Source organism: Alosa sapidissima, chromosome 9 (assembly GCF_018492685.1).
Source record: "Alosa sapidissima isolate fAloSap1 chromosome 9, fAloSap1.pri, whole genome shotgun sequence".
NCBI classification, from domain to species: domain Eukaryota; kingdom Metazoa; phylum Chordata; class Actinopteri; order Clupeiformes; family Clupeidae; genus Alosa; species Alosa sapidissima.
The window spans coordinates 31,232,172-31,254,191 of record NC_055965.1 but is presented as its reverse complement, the minus strand read 5'-3'; the positions used below and the strand labels follow the sequence as shown (position 1 = coordinate 31,254,191).

The 22,020-nt window shown below is 40.5% G+C and overlaps 3 protein-coding genes across 10 annotated transcripts in view; all 3 read right to left on the bottom strand.

Annotated features, from left to right (window-relative positions):
• The window catches only part of LOC121718806 (NACHT, LRR and PYD domains-containing protein 3-like), an 849,641-nt gene that overhangs the window by 125,744 nt on the left and 701,877 nt on the right, over positions 1–22,020 (bottom strand). The gene's annotated exons all lie outside the window — the stretch shown is intronic.
• Positions 1–22,020, bottom strand: part of LOC121718907 (zinc finger protein 501-like) — a 44,547-nt gene that overhangs the window by 4,456 nt on the left and 18,071 nt on the right. The window contains exons 2-3 of one of the 2 annotated variants that reach the window (XM_042104341.1): positions 2,162–2,326; positions 214–534 (exon numbers count right to left, since the gene is read on the bottom strand). In XM_042104341.1, coding sequence (XP_041960275.1) covers positions 214–493 — 280 coding nt within the window. In that variant the 5' untranslated portion in view covers positions 494–534; positions 2,162–2,326. The remainder of the gene's footprint in view (positions 1–213; positions 535–2,161; positions 2,327–22,020) is intronic. The other variant, XM_042104342.1, reaches the window with a different exon arrangement.
• LOC121718840 (zinc finger protein 501-like) overlaps positions 5,861–22,020 on the bottom strand; it is a 31,827-nt gene continuing 15,667 nt past the window's right edge. For 3 of the 5 annotated variants that reach the window (XM_042104163.1, XM_042104164.1, XM_042104165.1), the window contains one exon: positions 19,207–21,422. In XM_042104163.1, the coding sequence (XP_041960097.1) occupies positions 20,339–21,422 (1,084 nt within the window). In that variant the 3' untranslated portion in view covers positions 19,207–20,338. Of the gene's footprint in view, positions 7,189–15,624; positions 17,312–19,206; positions 21,423–22,020 lie in introns of those variants that run through there. The other 2 variants (XM_042104167.1, XM_042104166.1) reach the window with 2 other exon arrangements.

Below are 22,020 nucleotides of genomic sequence, written 5' to 3'. Positions count from 1 at the left end.
ACCCTTTAGTGGCAAGGAGACAAAAACATTCATCTGTTGCCTACCCTTAAAGGACACCTGTTATTTCATTGTAAAGATAAAGGAAAGGGAATACCGTTTATATTTGACATGATGAATACGACGGATGTGTATCTGAAATTACTTTTACTTAAAGGGAATACCATTTATATTTGACAAGACATATATGAGGGATTTATGTCTGAAATGACTTACGTTCCTGCAGACAATCGTATTCTTGTAGATGTTCATTCTCGTCTTCGACCTTCACCTCAATCTCCGCTGTTGTCTGTAGTGGTTCACTGTAAATAATATTGTAGTCGGATAAGTCCGTTTCAGTTTTACAGTTAAGCTCTGCAAAGGGCTTTTCTTCTTGGTCTTGTTCATCTTCGCATGGAATCATATGGCCATAGTCCTCCTCCTCCTCTACGTCTTCTTTCAACGTCACTCTCAGGTCCATCTGCTGGGGTTCAGCAAAGAGCAGTCCGAGATCCATGTTCCAGATGGACTCAGGATGATCTCATCCAGAGTTATAACCTGTTACACAGGGAGTAGAATTATTATTTTTTTAAATCTTCTCATTTTAAGAGCAAACAATTAGATTAGTTTTCTAACGTTAACGTTATTATAACCTGTAGACAGAGTAACACAGTGAATAGAATGCTTTTGCAAAATCTTTTCATTTGAAGAATAAACGACATTAACTATCATTAATAGTAATATTTTAATTATATATAATATAATAATTTACACATGGCCAAAGTCAAGTAAAATTCCATGAGAATTCTCTGACATCAAAACAAAACTGAATTTTGAGGCAGACCAAGCGCAGCTTCCTGAAAACTCGCTGCTAGACAATTTGGGCCCTATGTGTGTGTGTGTGTAGTGTGTGTGTGGGTAGGTGGGGGCAGTGTGCTGTAAGTATGTAGAGGATGTGTGTTGGAGAAGATCCTGAAGACAATGTGCTGTGTATGTGGGGGGGGGGGGGGGGGGGGGGGATCCCCCCAACACACACACCAAGACCCCTGGCAGTTGGGTTAGCCCCTTGAGCCGTGGATCTGCCCAAGGTTTCTTCCTTGGTAAGGGAGTTTTTCCTTGCCCCTGTTGCTCTTGGGTGCTATATAGTTACTGAGTCCAGTAACTATATGCATGTGACAATAAACTTCCTTGTATCCTTGTATCCTTGTATGACAGACAATAATTCTGGGCCCCCGGATAATAGGCCCTTTCAAGAGAGTTCCATTATCAGCATCATAGTTGGCCCCACAAGGCTTCCGTTTTAACATTCCATATGTTATCTTAATGCAGAGGAAGTAGATTGGGAACCAAATAGAACGTTCAAGCATTGTTTTTGTTTTTATTGTTGAAAGGGTCTATAGGCTAGTATTATCTCTCTGGGGGCCCCCTGTCAGTGCTGAATCGTCTTAACTTCTCGGCCCATTTCCTTTTGCCCTAGTTCATTCTCCCCCATACTGAAAACATTCCAGGTACAATCACTTAACGTACAATCACTACAATTCATGTAGTGATCTTTCCATACAGATCCTGTCACACACAAGAGTCACTTCATTACACCAGATTTCAGAGCAACTGAGTAGCGTAGAATCTTTTTGACTTCTTTAGAGCGGGAAATTATGAACTAGTATTGAAAAAGCTAATCACAACCACTGAAGGAAGCAGTGATGGATTGTAATAACACGATAAACACCAATGCTACGTGGGAATTGATGTACTGTAGACCTATGTTGGCAGTGCTCCTACAACACAATTCTCTGACTTTGACCCAAAATGATCACATTTCTTGACTTGGAGTTTCCATGTCTGCAACAGACTTTATTGCAATTTCATGATATTCTAAAAATCCCATGACCCGTGGGAACTTTGCACGGTGTGTCATGTCATGTCCACTGATGGGTGTCTCCTCATCCATCACCTGACTACATTCGAGTAAATTTACTGTGTAAGTAAGGCAATGGTACCTTACGTTAGGAGTAGGGTAACGTTATCGTTGTTGTATCAACGTAACGTTGTGTTAGACACATACAACGTAAATAAGGATCTAAACATGTAACCTACCTCAAGCATAAATAAGGATCTAAACATGTAACCTACCTCAAGTAAGTGCAGTGCTCCACACCCTGACATATGTTAATTTCATGCTTACCTTGGAAAAAGGTGAAATAATCCCCGCGACATGTAACGTTAGCATCAAAAACACTGTCCCAACATCGAGAGACTCGGCACTTCTTCTTGGCTGGTTCAGATTCAATTTCGTCTCAACAGTGCCGCCTACTGCTTCGGAGATTGGTAGAAGCTTTTCTAGTGAAGACTGACACAAATGTGCAGAAGACAAAATGAGCTTCATTGCTGCGGCCGAAAATGTCCTTCATATTTATCAAAATTAACATGACAAAATTAACATCTGACAAAATTATAACAATGTCTTAAAACAATTAGGCCTACTGGCATAATGTGGTAGGCCTATAGTGGTTTAGAGCAGTGATTTTTAAACTAGGGGTCGCCAAAAACTTCCGTGGGGTCGCCAATTATTTTCTGTATTCAGTCTGAAATTATTATTAGGTGAAACAAAGGGAAATGATATTGGCCTTTTCTGCCCTTTTCTTATTTACACGCAGTTAAGAGAAGAGAGAGAAATGTTTTCGTCTTTCAACGAGATCTAGTTCAGCCTATGGGCTACTGGTCCGCTGATAGAAACAATCTGCTCCCACTATGCAAACTCAACTTGTTTCCGCTATTTTAAGTAAAACAAAACAAAAAACATAGGTAGCCTACTAGCCAAAATGGACAGGTGGCTGCTTAAAAAATTGAACAAAAGATCGTTAGTGCCATCTACCAGTGCGTCTACTCCTCCGTGATCCTCAGATGGGACAAGTCTACAGGCCGGTGAGAATAAAAAAGAACAAATGGCGCGTCGGCTTTATCAGAAAGAATTTTTGAAATATGCATTCACTTGCCAAGTTAAAGATACTTCGACCACCCACAATGTGTGATTTGCGGCGATGTTCTGGCGAATGAGAGCTTAAAACCTGTCAAAATGAAACGACATCTCAAAATACAGATGTCGGCTCAGCACCGTGGAGGAAAATCTCCGTGTCGCCGTATGCAGCATTCCTCCTAGAATTAACTTGCTATGTTCACGGAAGCATGCCCACCCTTCCCATTGAAATTGTTAAAGATAGTAAACCAGAAAAGGGAAATAAAAAAATACTGTTATTGTTATCGCCATAAATATAATTAATGTAACCTTGTAGGCCTAATGCTGGTATGTGTGTGTGCGTGCTTGTGTGTGTGCGCGCGCGGATACGCACATAGCGCTCTGATCTGATATGGCAGCAGCCTACACTTGTTTAATCGTGATTGTTTGGTTATCTCGGTTCTTGTTCATATGGAGTAAATAAAACAAATGACTTTGCTTTCTAGTTTTTGCTTGATTTAGTTGTTAACGTTTGAGGGGGGTATTTGAGTAAGGACTTAGAATGGGTTTGGGGAAAGTGGGGTCGCCAGACCTCGCCATACTTTTTTGTGGGGTCGCCAGACAAAAAGTTTAAGAACCACTGGTTTAGAGCTAGCATGCAAGGCCACCGTTGTGCCCTTGATCACGACACCTTACCCTAAATTGCCTCGGGGAGACTGGTCCTTGTAAATTTACATAATGAGTCCCATTTTGGGCCGATCGGTGCCAACTGTGGGCACCAAATTATATTGTTATTTTGTGATAGCTATAACACAAAAATGCATTATGGACATCTGGGACTCACAGCTGAAGCTTAGAGCACTATATAGGTAGTGTAGCCTATGACAAAAAAAAGGCCTAACAATGCATGCCCAATGTATTATTTATACATTGGTAGAAAAGTCACAAGGAGGGTGGGAGATGTCAAAATCCATGTTAGTTCACATCTTGAGGGCATATGCTTTCAGACAATATTTGGTTTAGGATGGTGTAATTTGTTTTCCCTTCATGGCACAGCCCAAAATGTATCAGCCATACATTTGATTTACTAATACGGAATGTGTTATGCACGGGCAACAAAGTAAAGAGGAGGGTGGGACATGTCAAAAGAACACTGGGGTATGCTGGTATACTGGGGTATTCAAGTGGTTGAATGAGTTTTCCCTTAAAGAGATATTCCACCATTTGGGAAATTACACTCATTTTCCACCTCCCCTCTAGCCTAGAAATCCAGACGCACCCTAGCGGCAGCAAATGTAATTAGTCTAGCAACTCTCCGTTGGCTTGCGAGCTGTAAAAATTAAACTTCGATAGGGCCAATCACATCGTGTATAGAGACGAACAGTAAAAGGAAGGATTAAGGATCATGTAAGCTTTGTGGTGGAGAAAGAGAGAGTGAGAAAGAAAGAAAGAGAGAAAGAAAGAAAGAAAGAAAGAAAGAAAGAAAGAGGGGGAGGGAGAGTCTAGAATTATCTTTCTTCTTGGAGACAACACTGACTGGGGATTGATGTGACAGGCAATATTGAAGGCTGGATGAAAACCCACACAAACGCACACAAACCCACACAAACGCACACAAACACACACAAACACACACAAACACACACAAACACACACAAACACACACACACAAACACACACAAACGCACACACAAACACACACAAACACACACACAAACGCACACAAACACACACAAACACACACACAAACCCACACAAACGCACACAAACACACACACAAACCCACACAATCCCACACAAACGCACACAAACCCACACAAACGCACACAAACACACACACAAACCCACACAAACGCACACAAACGCACACAAACGCACACAAACCCACACAAACACACACACAAACCCACACAAACGCACACAAACGCACACAAACCCACACAAACCCACACAAACACACACAAACACACACAAACACACACACACAAACCCACACAAACGCACACAAACACACACAAACCCACACAAACGCACACAAACGCACACAAACCCACACAAACGCACACAAACGCACACAAACGCACACACAAACACACACAAACACACACAAACGCAGGTCCATATTCTCCCACTTTCACTTTCTTCTTATTAACAGCATAAAAACATGAGGGCAACAGTTTAAGGAAAGAAAAAAGTCCATAAGTACATAAAAGAAAAGTACATACAATAGAATGATCAAAATACATAACATACAAAAAGAGTATACAATTTCTGATTAATCTCCAAGCCAAACTTAACCTTGTTTCATGCAAACCGTTTAAGGTTTTGTTTGAAACGTTCCTGAACGTAGCCAGCAAAGATACTCACTAGTTTTAGAATAACAATTAAAAGTAATGCATCAAATACATCATTGTATCACCAAAAAAAAACCCCACTGATTAATAAATCTGGTGTGTCTGGCAGCGTGTTGATGTAATACTTTCACAGAGTTATTTGACAGAAACAACCGTTAACATAATCTTTCAAAAAGGCTTTTGGGGCAGCCGTGGCCTACTGGTTAGCACTTCGGACTTGTAACCGGAGGGTTCGAACCCCGACCAGTAGGTACGGCTGAAGTGCCCTTGAGCAAGGCACCTAACCCCTCACTGCTCCCCGAGCGCCACTGTTGTTGCAGGCAGCTCACTGCGCCGGGATTAGTATGTGCTCCACCTCACTGTGTGTTCACTAATTCACGGATTGGGATAAATGCAGAGATCAAATTTCCCTCACGGGATCAAAAGAGTATATATACTTATAACCCCTCACTGCTCCCCGAGCACCGCTGTTGATGCAGGCAGCTCACTGCGCCGGGATTAGTGTGTGCTTCACCTCACTGTGTGCTGTGTGTGTTTCACTAATTCACGGATTGGGATAAATGCAGAGACCAAATTACTTTTCCTTATTCTTTTATATTACTATACACTATCCAGAGTGAATTTCTTTAATTTTTTACTTGAGTTATGAAGTTCAATCAGTACTTATACTTCTACATGCTTACAGAGATCTCTAGTCACTGCTGTTGTCGCTGGTGTTGCCATGCTACTGTAGGTGTAAACATGTTAGATTTAATATCTGTGACATATTCTTTCTTGTATGTTAAACTATAGGGGTGTGCATGTGTAAGCATGTGGCGTTTAAGATATTTGGATCTTGCAAATGCCTTTCTGGCCTCATTTATGTGGCTTCTCTCTAAGTGTGTCTCAGCATGTGCACTTTAAGACAGGACATTCGTGTAAAAGCTTTTCCACACCAGGCACATTTATAAGGCTTCTGTCCAGTGTGTATAAGCATGTGCCGTTTAAGATCTGTGGATGCTGTAAACGCTTTTCCACACTGGGCACATTTGTGAGGCTTCTCTCCAGTGTGTACTAGCATATGGCTGTAAAAACCTGAACGTCGTGAGAAGGATTTTCCGCAGTGGACACACTTATGCGGCTCCTCTCCGCTATGTTTAAGCATGTGGATTTTAAGACTTGCATTTCGCGAGTAGGCTTTTCCGCACAGGGCACAATTGTATGGCTTCTCTCCAGTGTGTCTTAGCATGTGGGTCTTAAGATTTGCCATCTGTGTAAATGCTTCTCCACACTGGACACATTTAAAAGGCCTCTCTCCGGTATGTATCAGCACATGTCTTCTAAGAGCTGATCTCTGTGTAAACGTTTTTCCACACTGGACACATTTAACAGGCCTCTCTCCGGTATGTATCAACACATGACTCCTAAGAGTTGACCTATGTGTAAAAGCTTTTCCACACTGGACACATGTATGTGGCTTCTCTCCTGAATGTACCATCATGTGGCTTTTAAGATATTTGGATCTCGCAAATGTCTTTCCACATTGGCTGCATCTATGTGACTCTTCTTTACTGTGCATTAGCTTGTGGACCTTAAGAGTTGACCTATGTGTAAAAGCTTGTCCACACTGGACACATTTATAAGGCTTCTGTCCAGTGTGTGTAAGCACGTGGTGATTTGGATCTGCGGGAGCTCTAAATCCTTTTCCACACTGGGCAGATTTGCGAGGCTTTTTGCCCATGTGGGTTTTCAGAGCTGACATACGTGTTTGTTTAACTCTAGCGTGTGTTCTCTGGTGTTTCTTGAGATCTGTCGGGGTTGTGAAACTCTTCCTGCAGGCTTTGCAGTGGTACAGCCTTCCTTTAGGGTGTAGGGTGAATTCAGCGTTCTGTCCATGATCTTCTTGTGGGTGTTCAAACACATCTGAAAAAGTCACCATATGCACTTAATCTGGGCTCACATTACAGGATTTTAAAATCATATGGTTTCAAAATCAGACGGAAACACAGAAACACACATTAAGATAATCTCAACCGATAATCTTTTCTCTACGATTGAAACGCATACACGCTACAAGATCTGAATCCAATTAAATGGGAATTAAATGGGTAATTTCTGATTGGACAAGAGGAATTCCATCAGGGGAGGTATTCAAGGACATATTGCATTGGCAGTAGGGATGCACGATATATCAGCGGCCGATATATTATTGGCCGATAAGTGAAAAAATGAAAATATTATTATCGGTCTGATAACAGAATTCTCGCCGATAATTTGCGCCGATATTTTTTAAAGTCCTAATTTAGGCCTACGTAAGGTCCGTCTGGCTACACTGAGCTACTTGAGCTTGGTTATACTTTTTCCTCAATATAATGTCAGCGGTGTGAATGTATTTCACCACTCTAACAAAATCTGTGGATATGCGTTCATTTGGGAATCTGTGCATCTCAAAAGTGTCTCGTGAATGATCCGCCATTTAACCTTACCAGAGCGGAGCTCAGCCCTATCTAGAGCCGTCTTGTGCTGGTGTGTTTGCACTTTACCGCGCTGATCGGGGAAACAAATAAGCAAACTCGTTAGTGGGACGAGTACATAAGTAGGCCTAGTTCTAAGTTGTGTTTTAGTATTATATTTGCATTACGTTAGCTTGGGTTTTGTATTACTACCTAGAAATATGCTAACCATTCCTGCTTAAGTTCCAGACAGGTCATCATAATAAGTTATTAAAACCTTCGGGGCTAACCCCTTTCATTTCTGCTGCAGCAGGTTGTGCGCAACAGAGTAGACGGACATAAGATACAGTCTGAGGAGTTGCAGCTTTATTCAGTTGAAACTAAACCCAAGTTTCCCTCACAAACTCTGATTTGGTCACTATACTGTAGCTTATTCCCAGCTGAGCCGTTTATGAGCGTTTAGTCCTAAATGAAAACGATTCATACTCTCTAGCCACTCACTCGCAATTCACTGACGTCAGGTTCAGTTAAAGGAGCCACACATACTGTAGGGCTAGGCTACTGTTATGTTGTTGACTGCCGCACTATTGAGGACTATTACGAGTTCTGTCCATCATTTGGTGGTAGGTAAAATTACTGCAGGGCAATTCCATGGAAAATTACATTTTTGGTAACATCCATAACGCCAATAAAATGTGATGGTATGATATGATGTGAATGATTACATGAAATTTGAACTTTTGCTATTTTTGGCTGAAGAATGTAAATGAGAAAAAAATGCACAAAAAATGAATGCCATCATTCACATCATACAAATGCCAAGGCATTTCACTGGCGTTATGGATGTGACAAAAAGTCTATTTTCCGTGGAATTGCCCTGCAATAAAATTATGCTTATTAAATGCTTTCCCCAAATCACTTTTCACAATTTTTTTTCCAAGAGTAATATTATCGGGTATCGGCCACAACAAACCAATAAATATCTGTTATCGGCCCTAAAATTCCATATCGGTGCATCTCTAATTGGCAGACATTCAAAGCGAGAAGGCAGAGATATCATAATGACAAATTTGACTATTGAGTCACAAAATGTAATGAATGGAATAGGTTGAATTTAAAGAGAACATTTGAGTTAATAATAATCATCATCTTCATTTGTATAGCACCTTTCATACACAGAATGCAGCTCAAAGTGCATTACAGTTAGAGCATGTAACACAATAATATAGTAGAGTCAGTCATTGTCAGTCATTCCTCTTCGTTGCTGTGGCCGTTTATGATCCAATCAGCAACATATCAGAAATATAGATAAGAACATGTAACACAATAATATAGAGAATAATCAGTCATTCCTCTTTGTTGTTGTGGCCGTTTATGATCCAATCAGCACAGGGCCGGAGTGGGGCCCCTTTTTAGCCCGGGAGTTTCAGGCCCAAGACCAGCCCACTTTTTCCATGGAGGTGGAAACTGGATTGATTAAGCAACAGTTCAGTCCTTACTATCCTGTAGTTTTTATTAGTACCATGGTTCAACAAATGTGTAAAGGTTATATAATTTACTTAAACTGAGAAATTAACAAAAATATTCCACTATTCCATAAGGATAGGTTGATAAGTTAACAAAAACAGAAAGAAATAAAGCATTTGAAATGTATTCTACTCTTCCACTAAGAGGCATATTGAACTAATGTTTACATGTTTTTCAGCGTGGGTAGGCCATCATATTGGTGTTTGGTGATGTAGCCTATAGCCTACTACTACTTTACTACACTCACTTCAGAGCAAACAAAGCATATAGGTTGATCATGTATATTACTGCTGTCATATACTGATCTTTCTTACATTAAATCATTTTAATTCATATTGTTTACTCTTTTATCCTCTCTACTTGTCCCTCATGGCCACCTCATTGCTAATTCTGGGCTCATCATTATCAGAGACTGGCTGATCTACTGCTCAGAGGCTACAATTTTTACTGCATAGCCACACAGATCAAGCTTGGGTTTTGTTATCAATATTTGCATAATATTCGCAAAGTCTATGAATCGCAATGTTGGATGATACAAAAAGGCTAATATTTTAATTAATTTAATACGTTGCTTGCAAATAGGTTGACAACGCTAATGTCCAATATTACAGGGTAGACTGAGTACAGTTGAGACATGTGTACAGAGACACCTTAAATATCTTGCTTGCACAGCAAGCCCAAGTTGTGATTTTTGCTATGCACATGCATATTAGTGCCCTCTTTGATCATGGAAAATTTGAACGACACAAGTATCTCCCATTTAAGGATATCGGCAAGTGTTTTTTCCCAAAGTAAGAATTTCACTTCACCATGCACCTTCGACAATGAATAGCTCATTACACTTATGTTACTGTTAAACGTAACTGGTATCATTACAAACATTATTCTGTGTCCTAAAAACTGCCATATTTTATGGCATTGTGCCATGTAAGGACGTTGCAAAATCTAGAGACATGTGAGGTGGTTAGCGGGGGACAATTGAGACACACATTGGATTGTGTTAGGCTACTTGAACATTCCATTTGAAGGCTACTGTTGTCCCTCATGGCCACCTATCTCATTATCCCTCATGGCTATCTGTTCCTGTGTCACATTTTGTTCATGATGTATTCCTTTTAACCAACGCTAATTTAAATGAAATGAATGAATTTGAACTACAAACACTTTGCAATTGCTATGTTTTTATTTATTCAATTTTCCAACTAACGGTTAGTTAACTATACATCATTAAAGATGGGTCTCAACTGTACCAGGTAGGTGTCTCAACTGTACTCTATAGGGTACAGTTGAGACACAGTCAAGACAAAAAATGCACCTTATGTTTATGAGCTAATTGTGAAAAATATAAACTACTTATGGGTATTATTGATTTATAATATTTTAGTCTACAAGCTAAGGAAATGGCATGTGGAATATTGTGTGGAAAATCGCTTCTTTTCAGTATCTATTTTTTGTTTGATTTTGTGTGGGCAAAAAGTGTCTCAACTGTACTCAGTCTACCCCACAATAATTACGTTTCTAATCATTGCTATCTCTCTTACCAGTTGCCAGTGTCTGTCTTTAAAAAAATCTGGAAGCTTGGCACATTTGGCAACATCCTCCTCCAATGCCTTCCTTTCCTTTTTACCTGGCGTTTTCAGTCCCTCTTGGCCTCATACTATCCATCCTCCCTGACGCTTATCACTATGGTAGGGCCGGCCCGGTTATCGGTAGCCTATCTGAGAATTTGGTAGGCTCAAATGGTAGGCTACAACCCATGCAGTGGCTGCGGTGTCTGGCATAGATTGCGGAACGTGAGTTGCCTACTTTAACTCATTGAATGCCAAGCTGTTTTCGGGAGCTTTGTCCTAGAGTGCCAGCAATCTAGACCATTGTTGATGATTTTTGTACAGCCACAGCATATTCTGTGTTATAGCTATGAACACATACAATGGCTCGATTAAAAGGTGAGACTTTAAGCTCTCGGTGGCTGCAAACCGTGTATTTCTACACGCCTCTGTTCCTGAGAAATCCCAAGCTAAACAGTGGCTAGTTTTCATCAAAATCGCTGTTTTTTTTTCTAGAAATGGAGATATAACGTCTTTCATGAAATATGAAGTGTTGCCTGTTACTTACTTGTGTAAACTTTCCGGGAAGTGATCAGCGAGACCTGGCGAGACTGCCACCTAGTGATAGACCCACGAAAATGGCCTGGTTTTGACCTGACATGCATGCGTCACTGATTCGACCCAAAGCGGCAACCGAGTTATGATAAAATGTCCAGATAAAATGTCCAGATTGTGCGTTTTCATGAGTTTTCGATCGTCATATATTTAATTTCCATTCATCACAGAGTTCCCAAAATCACATATAAGGTGTGTTTGAGTGTCTAGTTTCATAACTAAAAAAAAAAAAAGGCTAAAAACGTAATATTACGTTTTTGGCACTCAACGCATGGGAAGGAAAAACGTATTACGTTTTTGGCACTCAATGAGTTAAGAGAAGATAGACTAACATGACAAATGTAAATATGTTTTTCCTTGACCGGCCCAAAAGTGAAGTGGCCCACGGGGAATTCTCCCGATTCTCCATCCCGGGCCTGAATCAGCAACATTTCATAAATACTTAGTAGTAGGCCTATATATATATGGACTCTAAGCGGTTTGCTCTAGTATGTTCATTATGTGTTGTGATTATATGACTTTATATACAGACGTTTAAAGAACACAACGACCGGAATACTGACAGCCTTAACCCTTAACTAAAGGCTCTTTTACAGGCATGTTTTCAGGTCTTTTTAAAAAGATATTCACTGAACTCGCGATGTACAGAGGCAGGGTGTTCCATTAGGGCATAATGGAATGCTTTAGAAATGCTTTAGGGCATAATGGATGAAAGCAGCTTCTCCACTTTGCTTGTGGAGCACTTTGGGTACAATTAAGTGATTAGCATTAGAAGATCTAAGTTTCCTTTATGGTTGATAAGATATTAAAAGCTTTGAGCAATATGAAGGTGCTATGCCATTCAGAGCTTTGTCATAACCTTAAAATCAATTCTATAGGAAACTGAGAGCCAGAGCAGTTCAGCTAACACAGGGGTGATGTGTTCTCTCTTCTTGGTCTTAGTTAAAAGTCTAGCAGCCGAGTTCTGTATGAGTTTCAATTTTATATGTTTTTGGGGAGACCATGAAGAGTGGTCTAACCTGCTAGTGATAAAGGCATGGATTAGTTTTTTTCTGCATCGTGTTCGAGTTAAAAAGAGCCTCACTTTGGTGGGAATAGGCTGTCTGAGTAACTTTACTGATATGAGGCTTGAAGCTTAACTCGGCATCTAAGATGACACCTGCCAGGTCCCAAGGTTACAAAAACAATGTCTCGCTTTGGTTTTGGTCCAATAAAAAGTACCTCTGTTTTGTCATCATTTAGTTTTAAAAATGTTTTGCTCATCCACTGATTCATGGAGGTCAATCATGTGATAAGGGAGCAAAGGCCATCTGGGTTAGTTGGCTCCACAGAAATATACAATTGGGTATCATCTGTGATAGCTGTGGAAGTTTACATTATGCTAACTTATGATGTTTCCTAACAGAAGCACATCTAAAGAGGAGGGGACCAAGGCAGCTCCCCTGGGCCACACCAAAAGGCAAGTCATGTTTTGCAGACACATGATCTCCTAGACTAACATAAAACTCTCTGCCAGTAATGTAGGTTTGAAACCAGTTTAGAACATTATTAGAGACCCATCCACTTCGCAAGGCGGTGAATTAGAATGTTATGATCAATGGTGTCGAATGCCACACTCAAATCTAGAATAAGGTTTGAGGCTTTTGAGTCAGTAACCAGTCTAAGATCATTGACAATTTTTACTAGGCCTCTTTCTGTGCTGCGATTGAATCTAAAACCTTATAGGCATTTTTTTGTAACAGTGGACACAAACACAATTGGACGTATTTAAACTTCACTATTTGTAAGTGGAACTGTGGTGCTTGTTATTGCAGTATTGTTAAAGGATGTATCTACACATGTTATTGCGGCATTGGTAAAGAATATATCTAGAGCTGTGTTTACCTGTGGCAGTTGTTGTTGTGAGGATGTATCTACGTTTTATACTGCGGCATGGATGAAAAATATATCTAGAGCTGCGTTTACCTGTGGCAGTTGTTGTGATGCTGGTAAAGGGTAGATCTATGGTTGTGGTTACCTGTGGCAGTTGTTATTATGACATTGGTAAAGGATATATCTGCTTCTTATTCAATCTTAATCAATTTGGCAAAACGTGTATTGGAAATTGAAATCAAGGTGACAGGTTGAAATTCATAAATCACCATTTCACTCTTAAAGGGGACCGTGGCAACTATTTCAACTTAATAAACCCATTTAGAAATCATTCAAATGACCTGTTCCAGTGAAAATGGTGACGTTCCCCGCTCCCCTAGCGTCCCCTGTGGAAAACCAACCTTGCAACATTGGGACTACCGTCCCGGTAAGAAAAGCGAGAAACAAGAAACTTGTATTAAATCATGTTTTTTACCTTGTAACATCCACATTGGTACGTTCTGGCCTGGGCTACATTCCCAGATATGTAACGTTATGCTATCCTCTCCCACACTAACGGATGGTGTATAACTTAGAGATAAGCGGTGTCATGCAAACTGTTGACATGGAAGAACGTTCTTAACTCCCAAAAAACGTTCTTAGGCTATTGTGGTTCCATTTATTTTCTTTATTTATAACAGTTTGAAAACATTGGAATAAAAAAATGGCTCTTAAAATCTTGGAATAGAAAATTATGGACCTGAGATTTTAATTTAGCTCAGTGTCTAGGGATTTTGGAACATCCCTTACCTTAACGTTTTCCACTACAAATAAAACAATAATGCCAATAATAATAATAATAATAATAATAATAATAATAATAATAATAATAATAACAACAACAACAACAACGACATAGTTTGAAAAAACTTGGCCTGATAAAAAATAGGGCTATGCAGTACAGTGAAGTCTCCAAGAAAGTAACAGGCACGGAATACGGATCATTAGCTTATCAGGAGAACTAGGCTATGCTTGTCCATTCAGTTTCAAAAAAGCAGCCCTCTCTAAAATGAGCCTGGCTCTACTGCGTCGACCACGTCCAAGATGGAGTTAATTTCCTACCTAACAGAGAGCTTTGAGAGGCGACGTCTAGATGGCCTGGCTCTAGTTTTTAACAGAAATCTGAACCTAGGTCGCTTGGCAGTTGTCAGCTGTCATGGTAGCACAACTTCCATGATTCTGTGCATTTTAACCGAATAGGCAAATTAATATTCGAATAGTACATCTCGAATGGGAAAACAATTATTCTACTATCCGTGCTTTTAGAGAAATGTAGATGTTGTAAAAACTTTTCCACACCGGGCTTCTCTGTAGTGTGATAGCATATGGCGTTTAAGACCTGCAGCTCATGATCAAGCTTTTCCACACGGTCTTTTACGAGGCTTACCCAGTGTTTGGAATAACGCCGTTTAAAAGAACGGCGTTAGGCAACGACGTTATTTTTTCACTAACGGGGTAATCTAACTAATTACTTTTCCCGTCGTTACAATGCCGTTAACGTTACTGGACGTTAAATGCGGTGCGTTAATATGCATTGATTGAATAAACTGTGTAATCCGAACACACCCTGGCTCACAGCTAGTGAGGAGGTGGGTTAATAACGACGTAAGCGATTATGATTGGCTAAGGCAGAGTCATGTTTCATGATAGCCAATCAGAGTCAGTGTTTTTACACACTTGCCAGCACACATGCCACACACACACACACGCACGCAACAGCTAAAATAGAGATTTGACGAAACAGCAGAGGTCAGGAGCAATCTGAAAAGTTGGCATTTTCAAGGTGGAGATATAAGCACTACTTTAAATTCATCAAGGCAAGAATGTACATGTAATTTGTACATTATGTCCAGGAGCGAAGACTTTGTCGACATCCGTTGTAAGCGACTAATTTAATGAAGCATCTCACACACGCATCTAAAGCTAGTGGCCAAAAACACCGATACCTCCACCACAGTTGATAGCTCGCCATCCACTAGCAAAGGACTCGGAGCAAAGTCCTCCAAGCAGCAAAAGCTAGATCTTTCTGCCTCACAACAAAAACCTATGACACAGGCTGAAGTCAACCGTAGGTCTGTCGATGTGCAATATCTTGAATTTCCCCTTGGGGATCAATAAAGTATCTATCTATTTATCTAATAAATATTGAAAGTTATACAAACACCTGTCTGTTCTACTCATTTCAACTGGCTGCTCAAAAAATCCAAATTCTTTTACATATAGCAACTTTTTTTTGTAACAGTAACGCAAATAGTTACTTTCCCTGGTAACAAGTTACTCTTATCATAGAGTAATTCAGGTACTAACTCAGTTACTTTTTGTAACAAGTAGTGAGTAACTATAACTAATTACTTTTTTTTAAAGTAACGTTCCCAACACTGGGCTTATGGGATTTAACACTTAACAGTTTAATGTCGTAATTGCTTCTCACACTGGACACATTGATAAGGCCAGTATGTGGCGTTGCAGTAAGCATGTGGCGTTTAAGATCTGTGGATGTTCTAAATGCTTTTCCACATTGTTGACATTATAATTATGAGGCCAATATTTCCTATATAAGAATGGTTGCTGAGCAAAGTCAAGACACAGCAACTCTAACTTCTGTATAATTTCTGGTGGTGCAGCATTATAGAACGAAATGCGGTCAAGGTGAAGGGTTATGCTGGAATTTACGACGGCATTGAATGCGATTCAGCCAATCATAACCAAGGACCGGAACTATCCGTTTTTGAGAAGTAAGATTTGCAATTATTGAAAAAGCGTTTCAACACAGGCACATTCATAAGGCTTCTGTTCAGTAGGTGTAAGCATGTGGTATTTAAAATCTGTGGATGTTGTAAAAGCTTTTTCACACACATTGATGGGGTTTCTCTTTACTGTATATAACAAATGGAGTTGCAGTTGAAATATGTGAAAATATTTTTCCACACTGGTCACATTAATGAGTCTCATCTCCAGTATGTCTACGCATGTGGCGTTTAAGATATTGGGATCTTGCAAATGCCTTTTCACAGTGGGTACATTTATGAGGCCTCTCTCCAGTGTGTATTAGCATATGGTTTTTCAGATTTGAATTACGTGAAAAAGCTTTTCCACACTGGACACATGTGTGAGGCTTCTCTCCAGAATGTAGCAGCATGTGACTTTTAAGATTTGAAAGTTTTGAGAAACCCATTTCACACCAGGCACATTTATGAGGTTTCTCTCCAGTATGTATAAGAATGTGGCGTTTAAGATATTGGGATCTTGCAAAGCCCTTTCCACACTGACCACATCTATGTGACTCCTCTCTACTGTGCATTAGCTTGTGGCCTTTAAGAGAGGAAATTTGTGAAAAAGCTTTCCCACACTGGACACATTTATAAGGCTTCTGTCCAGTGTGTATACGCATGTGCCGTTTAAGATCTGTGGATGCTGTAAATGCTTTTCCACACTGGGCACATTTGTGAGGCTTCTCTCCAGTGTGTACTAGCATATGGCTGTAAAAACCTGAACGTAGTGAGAAGGATTTTCTGCAGTGGACACAATTATGCGGCTTCTCTCCACTATGTATTAGCATGTGGATTTTAAGACTTGAACTTCGCGAGTAGGCTTTTCCGCACAGGGCACAATTGTATGGCTTCTCTCCAGTGTGTCTTAGCATGTGGATTTTAAGATATGACATCTGTGTAAAAGCTTGTCCACACTGGACGCATTTACAAGGCTTCTGTCCGGTGTGTGTAAGCACGTGACGATTTAAATCTGCAGGACCTCTAAATCCTTTTCCACAGTGGGCACATTTGTGAGGCTTCTCACCCATGTCGGTTAGCATATGGGTTTTCAGAGCTGAAATACGTGTTTGTTTAACTCTAGCGTGTGTTCTCTGGTGTTTCTTGAGATCTGTCGGGGTTGTGAAACTCTTCCTGCAGGCTTTGCAGTGGTACAGCCTTCCTTTAGGGTGTAGGGTGAATTCAGCGTTCTGTCCACGATCTTCTTGTGGATGTTCAGACACATCTGAAAAAGTCACCATATGCACTTAATCTGGGCTCACATTACAGGATTTTAAAATCTTATGATTTCAAAATCAGGCGAAAACACACACACATTAAGATAATCTCAACCGATAATCTCTTCTCTATGATCGAAACGCATAGACGCTACAAGATCTGAAAACAATTAAATTGGAAATCATACACATCACATACAAGATGTCAAATCTCTGGAAAAAAATTAAGAGACCACTGCACATTTATTTGTTGTCATCCTACGGTCGCTGAGTGACGTTCGAATGAGTTGACGGTCATATTCAAATATGCAGTGGTCAATTCATCTCATTTGAATGAGTTGACGGTCATATTCAAATATGCAGTGGTCAATTCATCTCATTCAAATGAGTTGACGGTCATATTCAAATATACAGTGGTCAATTCATCTCATTCGAATGTCATTCAGCAACCGCAGGATGACATTAGAAAGATCTGCAGAGAGCTGTATATATATATATATATATATATATATATATATATATATATATATATATATATATATATATAAAAATAAAAGGTTGTAAGTGGTTGTAAAAACAGCTAGAAACCAGCTTATGCTGGTAGAGCCGCTTTAGCTGGTCTTCTTACAGCTCTTGCTGGTCTTTGCATACAGAATATATATACTGTATATGAAAAGTTTGGTTTTTGGCTCCTGGTTCCAAAACGGTATATATATATATATATATTTTGGAACCAAAAACCAAACTCTTCATATACAGTTAAGAACAAAATTATTCATACCCCTGGCAAATATTGATGTAATTGACCATTACATCAATATTGGCCAGGGGTATGAATAATTTTGTTCTTAACTGTACAGTATATGCTCATTTATAGAGATACTGGAGGAGCCCATCTCCTTGTTTATTGATTATCTGTTGTGTTAGATGTAGGTGTTCCGATACAACTGGAATAGTTATTATATGACTGACAGATATTCTATATCGAGCAATTAAATATTACCTGATTAAATGATGACATTATTTTATAAATCCAACCAAATCTCCTTTGTATGCACTGCCATTAACGTGCTGAATTTGCACAAATGATGTCATCTTTTTAATCTGCCCCTTCTTTGGACTTTTTGGACTGTTGCTTATCCTGGCCTCTCTATGTAGTGATCTTGCACTGTGTTTTATTTAATGTACTGGTCTTGTTTATCGGTTGTGATGCTCCAGCTTTACCATGCTGGGTTCATCACTAGACCTCTTGGTCTGTCAGTTTTTGGCTGCTCTTTTGTATTTGTCTCTCGGCCTGCAGGGGGAGCTCTAGGGTTCTGATGACGTGGCTAATTGGTGGCGTAATTAGGAGCCGGATAAAACCTGGACCTCGCAGTCCGCGAGAGACCTCTTGCTGGCTTGCTTGCTCAACATCACACTTGCGGCTGCGCTCCCCACTGACACATCTTTTTGCATTACATTTCATTATGCTGACATGCACCACAGTTTTACTTTGGCATACATTGGCATACTTTGGCCGTGGCTTACTGGTTAGCGCTTCAGACTTGTAACCGGAGGGTTGCCGGTTCGAACCCCGACCAGTAGGAACGGCTGAAGTGCCCTTGAGCAAGGCACCTAACCCCTCACTGCTCCCCGAGCGCCGCTGTTGATGCAGGCAGCTCACTGCGCCAGTGTGTGCTTCACCTCACTGTGTGCTGAGTGTGTTTCACTAATTCACGAATTGGAATAAATGCAGAGACCAAATATCCCTCACGGGATCAAAAGAGTATACATACTTATACTTATATTTACTGACTTCTGTACATAGTTTATTTAATAAACCTATTTTGCGTTTAATATACTCTGGTGGGGTCTCCCACTTTTATGTTGTGGCGGCCTTGAGCCAGGAAGTCATGACACGGTGTTGAAATACTGTCATCATTTATTATCTTGTGTGTTGTGTCGTTGGTTGTGTGTCTTGATACCTAGCTGCAACTTAATTTCCCCCTGTGGGATAATACATTTTGACTTGACTTGAAATATTTAAATTCAAATAGATTTTACACAACAGAGAGGGTCAGTGAACAGATTTTTTTCTCAGTAGATGTCCTCCGCAGCAAAAGAGCTTCACCCATGAATTTATGGTGGGAAGCTGTGGCGTCAACACCAGTGTCTGTATCACACTCTGCTCTAAGCTCCAATCTTAGCAACGTTGTGATACCAGAAATGTAGTAGTCGATACAAATATCAATTAAATTCCACAATTCTACATACCGCAATTCTCGATACCACAATGAAAAACAACAACACAACAATGAATCTGATGTTTCATGATACAACAGTTAGGTCCGGTTGAACTATTAAGTAATTTCTGATTGGACGAGAGGAATTCCACTTTGTCGCCTTAAAGTTAGTGGTCACTCATTTTGCATCGACACAAACGTTCGAAGAGATAGGACAGAGATTTCATAATGACACATTTGACAGTTACTGAGTTAGAAAAGTGAATGAATGGAGTAGGTTGAATGTAAGGAGGACATTTGAGTAGATAGATTACAGCCTCTACACTCAACTTGGCCATTACTTTGTAACAGTGGACACAAAGACACGTTTTTTGAATATTTATAAGGGCGGGGGATGGATAGTGAATAACATAGAGATAGGTGGTGTCAGGGAAACTGTTGACATGGTGGAGCGTTCTTAAATCCCAAGTCAAAAAACTTTGTTAGGCTATTGTGGTTCGATTTATTTTTTTAAAACGTCATATAGCAATGCATTGACACATTGGTATGAAAAAAAAAATGGCTCTTAAAATCTTGGAACAGAGAATTATGGACCTGAGACTTGGGATTTTAAATATCCCTTACCTTAATTTTTTTCCACTACAAATAAAACAATAATGCCAATAATAATAATAATAATAACAACAACAATATTAATAAGACATAGTTTGAAAAAACTTGGCCTGATAAACAATGGGACTATGCAGTACAGTGAGGTCTCCAAGGAAGTTACAGGCACGGAATACGGATCATTAGCATATCAGGAGAATTAGGCTATGCTTGTCCATTCAGTTTCAAAAAAGCGGCCCTCTCTAAAATGAGCCTGGCTCTATTGCGTCGACCACATCCATGACTGAGGTCACCAGTGATGCTAAAAACTCGCTCAGAAAACGCTTGCGAAGCTGGCATTGCCAGGAGATCTAAGGCTAAAGGTTTTAGAATCTGGTAGGCAGAACCCTGTGCAGCCCAAAACTCAAAGGCAGAGTCTTCATCGATGGGGCCAGACAGCTGCTCCTTAAAATTCCAGATTTCCTGCCTAACAGAGAGCTTTGATCGGTTACGTCTAGAAGGCCTGGCTCTAGTTTTTAACAGAAATCTGAACCGAGGTCGCTTGGCTGTTGCCTCTTCTCCTTCGGTGCTGCTGTCTCCTCCCTGCTCATTGTCATCGCATTGCTCCTCTTGGAGTGGCGACGCCATTTGGGCGATATAATCTTCAGCTCTTTTCGAAAGCTCCTGAAGCTCCTGATTTTCCGTGAGTGCATCAGGTGACACTGATGGGTTTAGGAAGCACGCAGCAGCAGCGAGGGGTGAGAATTTGGAATCGCCGGGATCAAGGAAGCAGCCGAAACGCTGCTTCATGTCGGCCTTCATCATCTGTGCCAAGGAAGCCAGGTCCCTGTAGCCAGAAGCCTCGGTGTGGGGAAACTCAGACAGATGAGCGTTCAGGTCCAGGAGGGCGGGCACCACCAGGGATAAAGACATTGTGTCGCTCTGAAGCATCTGAGTATGCTCAGCGAAGGGGAGGAGCAGATTTCTGAGCGCCGTCAGCCTCTCCCACTCGCTAGGTAGTAGACAGTCCCAGCCCAGCCTGTCAGCGACCTGAACAAGCGAGTCTTTCACTTGGAGCAAACGTGATATTGTCAGGAATGTGCTAGACCATCTAGTTGGGCAGTCTTTGATCAGAGTGAGTCCACACAGCTCAAGCAGGTGTTCAGTTGCAACAGACGACTTGTGGAAGAGCCTGACCTGTACATGAGCCCTGTCGAGGAGTTGTCTGATACTGGCTTCTTTATGTATCATGTTTACCACAAGGTGCAGAGTATGTACAACGCAGGGAGTCGTCGCCATGGTTCCGTACCTACATAAATCAGACAGACAGAGAAAAAGGACAGACTTAATTAATCCTCAAGACTTAACTTAAGGAGAAATTCGGCCACAGAGATCTCCATTTCTCGAGTGTAGCACTGTAGCTGCCAGGCTGCTTTAGCTGTTGGCTACAGCAACTCGAGTAACTGACTGTTCAACTGATTGTCATTTTTGTAAAAACATACTTGTGACCTTGAGAAATGGAGATCTGTGTGAAAAATAGCCACATTTCTCCTTTAACACATATTTAAAAGCCACTTTCTGTAAGATTCAGGCAGATATGATACAAGACCCTTTAGTTTTCCTTTCAAACTCTGGCCGTATGCTTTGGAAGACTTCGTGTGAGAGTTTATGTGTGTGTGTGTGTATGTATGTATGTATGTATGTGTGTGTGTGTGTGTTTGCACAATTTGCAGACAAGGTTAGGACCTGTAAGAGACATCTCTAACTACAGTCTGATGGGTCTGTCCTCAAATAAATAATATACATGCAGTTCTGGCCCATTCATCCACCTGCATCTCACTCCCCTAATTTGAATGACTTCCACACTTCACGGTGTTATGTTCGGTTACATTTGATACGTTGTTACT